Here is a 5963-nt window from a genome sequence, read left to right on the forward strand (position 1 = left end):
AGTGGTGGTCTTTAGAGCTATGCACAGCTGGCTGTGAGTTCTGGCTCAGCTCTGTGGAAGCTATGAGGCACAGGTAAGTCACCCAGCCTCTGTGGGATTCCATCCCTTCCTCTATAAGTTCAAGAGAAAGCGAAAAGTAACTTGTATCAGCTTGTGAGAGGGTGAGACAGATGACTCTGTCAAGTATCGAATTTGGTGTCTGGCCCATGGCAAGTGCTCAGCATTCATTCCTTCTCCCGAATGGTGGAGACGCTGGCAGTGCTTTACGCATCTGGACAGATCCTTCTGAACTGAGGCAAGCTCGTTTAGTGTCTCATAATAATGATAATGAGAAAGAAAACAGCTATCTCTTATCGAGGGCTTTCTGTTTTCAAGAAAGTTTGCACAACTAAGTTGTTCAGTGCTGGCCCTGCCTCATGCAAGGAGCCTGGGACAAGGCGGCAGGAGGTGGCAGGAGCCTCTGGGGGGCTTTCGGGACAGCTGAGTTGGCCTGGGCAGCCCAAGGCCTTCGCGCAGCCCAGGCACGTTTCCAGGTCCTCACTATGATCCCCAACCTCCCTCCTGGATCCAGACTGCTTCCCCATCTTCGCAGGCGCATTCCTCTGGCTTGGGACGCACAGTTCTGATAAGTCCAATGGAGGCTCAGGGTCCTTGGGAGGTCAAGGAACTTGGGCCCCAAATGTCATCTGTCCAGTGACAGAAACCAGATGCTGCGAAGGAACGGAAGCCAAAGGGAAAATAAGAAGTTAAATGAAAGGGCCAGGAGCCCGATTGCTCCCCCACCACGGGGCTGAAGGGTCGGAGCAAACGCCCACAGCTCTGCTTGGACCCGCCGTATCACCACCGTTTTCTCGGGGTCCCATTGTGAGGGGCCAGGGCTGAGCCCCTACTGTCTGCATCCCAGCCGTGCCCTGGGTGGGACCCTGGGAGACTCTCAGGGAGAGGAGTGGGTTTACATCTGTGCAAGCCCCTTATCTTGAGGCAGGTGGATAATGGAGTTTGTAGATTGTTGGCAGTCCGTGGACCCCACTGAGGAACACCTCTCTCAGTCATAAACAAGGGAAACAACACTACAATATAGCAAAAGCCTAGAGCAGCTGTCATATATTAAGCTTCTATTATGTGCCAGATATCGACCTGGTGTTTATATACATGATCTCATCCAATCCTTAAATCAAGGTAATGTTACCCTTTTTGTTTGCAAATGAGGGGACTGAGGCTCTGAGTGTCGAGTGACCTGCTAGCTAGTCATACAGCAGGACAGCGGGGAAGCAGAGGTTTGCACCCACCTCTCATCTTGGTCCTTACTCCACGCAACACCCGTGGTAACTACTAATTGTTCCTTGAGGTTGCCATGTTTTCTGGCTATAGAGAAGTGGAGAGGTGAGCAGGGGTGAATCTTGAAGGCTCTGCTAAGCCTTACACAAGAACTGAATCTTTTTTTCTTGTGAGAAATGGGGAGCTGTTAAGAGCTGCATTTTAGAAAAATCACCTTAACTGCCCTGTGGATATACCTTGATGTAGAGGGGCTAGCGAGGAGCTGTTCTAATAATATAGGTGAAAGCTGAGGTGAGCTTGAGTTAGGGCCATGGGATAGGGGTGGAGGAGATACACACATAGAGAATTTAATTGAGTAGATTCTGTGGGACTCGATGGCTAACTGTACATAGGAGAAGGAGGAAGAGAGGGCAGCCTCATTCTGAAGGCTGTGTTCTTTCCTCCCTCTGAACTAGTGTTTTTTTGTTTTGTTTTGTTTTGGTTTTTTTTTTGCGGTACGCAGGCCTCTCACTGCTGTGGCCTCTCCCGTTGCGGAGCACAGGCTCCGGACGCGCAGGCTCAGCGACCATGGCTCACGGGCCCAGCCGCTCCACGGCATGTGGGATCTTCCCGAACCGGGGCACAAACCCTTGTCCGCTGCATCGGCAGGCGGACTCTCAACCACTGCGCCACCAGGGAAGCCCCTGAACTAGTGTTCTTTTGATAAACGTTTTTACATTCATCTTCTAATTTGATTCCCCAAATTGTTCTCTAACTTCAGTTGAGCAGATGCTATTTCTGCATCACAAATGAAGACACCGAGTCTCAGAGAGGTGACAGGATGGGTTGCTTAAAAATCAAAGTGCTTGGGGAATTCCCTGGTGGTCCAGAGGTTAGGACTCCATATGCTTCCACTGCAGAGGGACCGGCTTCAATCCCTGGTGGGGGAACTAAGAACCCGCAAGCTGCTTCCCCCCCCCAAAAATCAAAGTGCTTGAACTCAGGTCCCCTCATCGCCCATCTGTTCTCCTTGCTCGAAATCACCGTGACCTCATTTACTTAGATTTTTTTTTTTTCATCCAAAGGTGCCACCACTTTTGTTTACTAGATCATAAGATGATACTGGCCCATTACCCTTGACCTAGTCAAACCTCCACAGAAGACTTAATGATGCTATTTAGACTGCATTTCCTTGCTGCTTTGTGCGGGTGGCTTTCGCATTGTTGCATAGACAGTGATGGGAACATCAGTTATTGTCGGGCCATGACTTCCAGGGCATCTTCCGAGTTGCCTGGCTGGTGACATCTCTTTCTCATTACAGGCAGCTCTGGAGCTCAGCCCAGGCTCCAGCCCAACTGGAGAATCTCCCCCTTCCACTGGAAACTTCCTTGGTTGGGTCCCAAACTGAAAAGGCATAATTCACTGAAAACCAAAATAGCCCGAGTCTGATTCCTGTAGAGGTGAATACATCAATTGCTTCTACTGACCTTCCAGAGAAGGCTGGAATTGCCAAAGGGATGATGATCAGATGTTCCAGTGACACCCAGAAATTGTGACCTCAGAGGATTCTTTCACATAGTTTCCTACCCGGCCTCCGGAGCTGCCGATGCTCAAAGATGTTGATGAGGGAGCGAGGATCTGTGGTCCAGAGGCCCAGTCGCTATTCTTAGATATTTTAAGGGTGGAAGTAGTTTTCGTTTTTGAGGGACGGGAGAGGTGGGGAGAAACTAGATAAGAGGGGATTGGTGAGAGGTGGAGCTGTTGCTTTCCAGCCATAGTTACCCCGCTGATTTATTTATGAGTGTTCAGGCATAGGCTACACACACGAAAAGCAACATGCTCAAAGGAAGCTCCATATACTACAGTCTGGATTTACAAGACCCAAATGAATGATTTTTATTCCATTGTTCAAGGCTTTTTCCCCCCTTCTCACTCTATCAAAGAATTCCTCGTAGGGTTTCTTGAAAGAGCAATCTCAGCCTCCCATGACGCTTTTAAAATGCAATTTATTGCACACGTTTTATTAGCATTCCACTGCTTACTAATGCAGCGCATGTTCAAAATGGCATGTGTCCACCCTTAGAAGGATGCCAGCTTGTGATGTCATTAGTTTGGGATTTGCAGTTGTCTTCATGGTTTTCTGGACAGGCACGCAGTGAGTCCAGTCTGTGGTGGAGTTTAAAATGGCTTAATTTCTCCAAATCAAACTCAGGGTAAAATACACTATAGAGGTTCCCCGGCAGAGAGGTGGTGTGGGTCTTGGAGAGATGGCAGCGTGAAGACCCAGCCTCTGGGGCTCTCCTTGACATCAAACGACACGGAGACCTGAGCCAGCTTCTCCCTTCTCTGAGTCTCACTTTCCAGAAGAGGAAAGTTAGGAGGAGGGGAGAAGCCAGTGGCTCGACACTTACATATTTATTCCTATAAGTATTTGTTTGTTTATTTTTCAGCTGCTGAACCCTTTCCCCCCAAAACAAAAAATTATTCAGAAGCCCAAAATATAAAGCAAATATAAGCAAAGCAGCCCTTGGAGTTCTATGCCCCTGGCCATCCTTTATTCCCATGGAAGACCTTGGGAAAGCAGGTTATAGGGAATTTTTAGGGGAAGATGGTCACTCGGATGCCTTCTAGTGTGGTGTATACCTGGGTTTCTCTCCAACCTACTTCAGCCACTTAGTAGCTCTGAGAACTCAGGGGGTCACGTAGCTTCTGGTCTCTGTTTTCTCATCTGTAAAGTGGGGCACTCATGGTGCACTTGAAGGGTCTGATAAAGAAAAACTCTAGGACATTGTCCAGACACACATATATGCTTATTGTGGTGTGTGTGTAAATGCTGACATTTACTGAGCAGTACATACACGATGGAACTAATGAAAGCACTTTCCGTGTATTAACTTTTTAATCCTTACACCACTATGAAGAAAGCACTTTTATTCCCCCTCAATTTATAGATGAAGAAACTGAATCTCAGAGAGACTAGGTAACTTGTTCGAGTTCAAAGAGCTAGTTAGTGATAGATAAGAACGTTGGCAGTTTTATACATATTTGGTACAGATCTTGTCTGAAAACCTAACCCAGTTTTTAATAACCTGAAACCCAGGTTATTAAACCAGACCTCTGATCCCAGGATTCCACCTCAAAGCCTGTGCTTCCTGCATTCCTACAGCATGACCCCTTGCCAAACGTTTTAATAATTAAAAAAAGAATTTTAATTATTTTTTCTACCAACTTTTACAGTAATTTTATTAGGTGAGATATAAAACACCTTTGGGGATTTCAGAGTCAGTGACCAACCAGCGCAGAAGCTCTAGGCCTGGGGGCTCTGCCTCAGCTATTTGTCCTGGATGTGAATAGTTTCTTCAATGCTGCATTTTAATCAATCTGACATGCCACGGATTTTAGGATTCATCCTGCCTGTTGTTGAAGCTTTTAAAATGTAAAAAACCAAAAATCCTGTCTTAAAATCAATGAAATAGAAGAAGAAGAATGTGCTCCATGCCTCGATGGAGCCCTTTTACAGATGGGACAACTGAGTCTCGGTGAGTCTAAGTATCTCATTCAAGGTCTCACTGCTGTTTGGTATAGAGCTGGCGCTGAAACCCAGCCTTCAGTCTCCTGTCCTGTGCTTACTTCCCGGGACATATTGGGCTCCAGAATCGTGACTTTTTACCACTGGGCTTTACTCGGGAGAAGTGATGGCTGCAGAAGAAAGTGCAGCAAGGTCTCTGCCAAATCCCTTGAGGCGCGGGGGGTCCATGGAGAGCGTGCGTGTTGCTTTGCTGGCAGGGATGCCTCCCTGGGCCCTACCCGTGATTTGTACCACAAACCAAAAGAGTAAACAAAGGGAAGGGTCACGTGTCTCTAGGAGACACATTTTCAAAAGTCAGCAAAAATCAAATACGTTGTACAAATATTTGGTGAATAACCCATCCTCGTCTTTAGAAGTCAAGGACTGTAGATGAGTGGTGATGTTTCTTCTCAACTGTCCAAATATTATCACTAAGGCTGTGGAGGGCAGAGCAAGAAGCAGATGCCCGTTCCCACAGCTGCATCATCACAGTGCAGAACGGAGGGAGTGTTAACTGGAGGCTGGGGCACAGTCTCCCTGTGGAATGTTTGGGTTGGTACAGTATGGAGGAGGGAACATTGGGTGTGGAGTCAGGCAGATCTGAGTTTGAATTGTATCTGAATCATTAGCTATCTGAGTAACCTTAGTAAGCTCTTCCAACTCCCTGGATCTCAGTTTCCTCCCCTGTAAAAGGGGGATATTTAATTTAGCCTCAAGCCATGTGGGAATTCAGTGAGCTGGCACGTGTAATTGTTCTTGACTCAACACAGGAGCTCGATACATCTTTCTTCCCCATCCTTTCTCCATCTAAAACCGTACACCCACTCACCCCTATTACCCATTCCATGCCCTTTTGGGTCCTATGAAAGTTTGGTTTCCCCAGACACAGTGCGTGAGAGCAGGACGTGGGTACCAGTAGTTTATTTTGAAGGTGACCTCAGGAAGCAGGAGGGAGGGAGCAGAGATGGAGACAGTAGAGGAAAAGCTACCACGAGGGTGTGTTATACAGGAGGCCAGTGGAGACAATGGAGTCTTGACTTTGTTGGGTCATCTGCAATGTGTCGAATGTTTTCCAGAATCGCTCCTCTGAGAACAGAAGGCTAGTGCATTGGCTGACGGTTGCCCTGGGGATGTTTTC

The 5963-nt window shown here is 47.4% G+C and overlaps 1 protein-coding gene across 1 annotated transcript; it reads right to left on the minus strand.

The window, feature by feature from the left end:
• Window positions 1–2329: 2329 nt before the first annotated feature.
• Window positions 2330–2839, minus strand: LOC101270502 (protein FAM229B-like). Its single transcript, XM_004265305.3, has one exon. The coding sequence runs from the start codon at window positions 2671–2673 to the stop codon at window positions 2431–2433; it is 243 nt and encodes an 80-aa protein (XP_004265353.1). The 5' UTR covers window positions 2674–2839; the 3' UTR covers window positions 2330–2430.
• Window positions 2840–5963: the final 3124 nt, after the last annotated feature.

The sequence above is a fragment of the Orcinus orca genome, chromosome 17 (assembly GCF_937001465.1).
Source record: "Orcinus orca chromosome 17, mOrcOrc1.1, whole genome shotgun sequence".
Classification (NCBI taxonomy): domain Eukaryota; kingdom Metazoa; phylum Chordata; class Mammalia; order Artiodactyla; family Delphinidae; genus Orcinus; species Orcinus orca.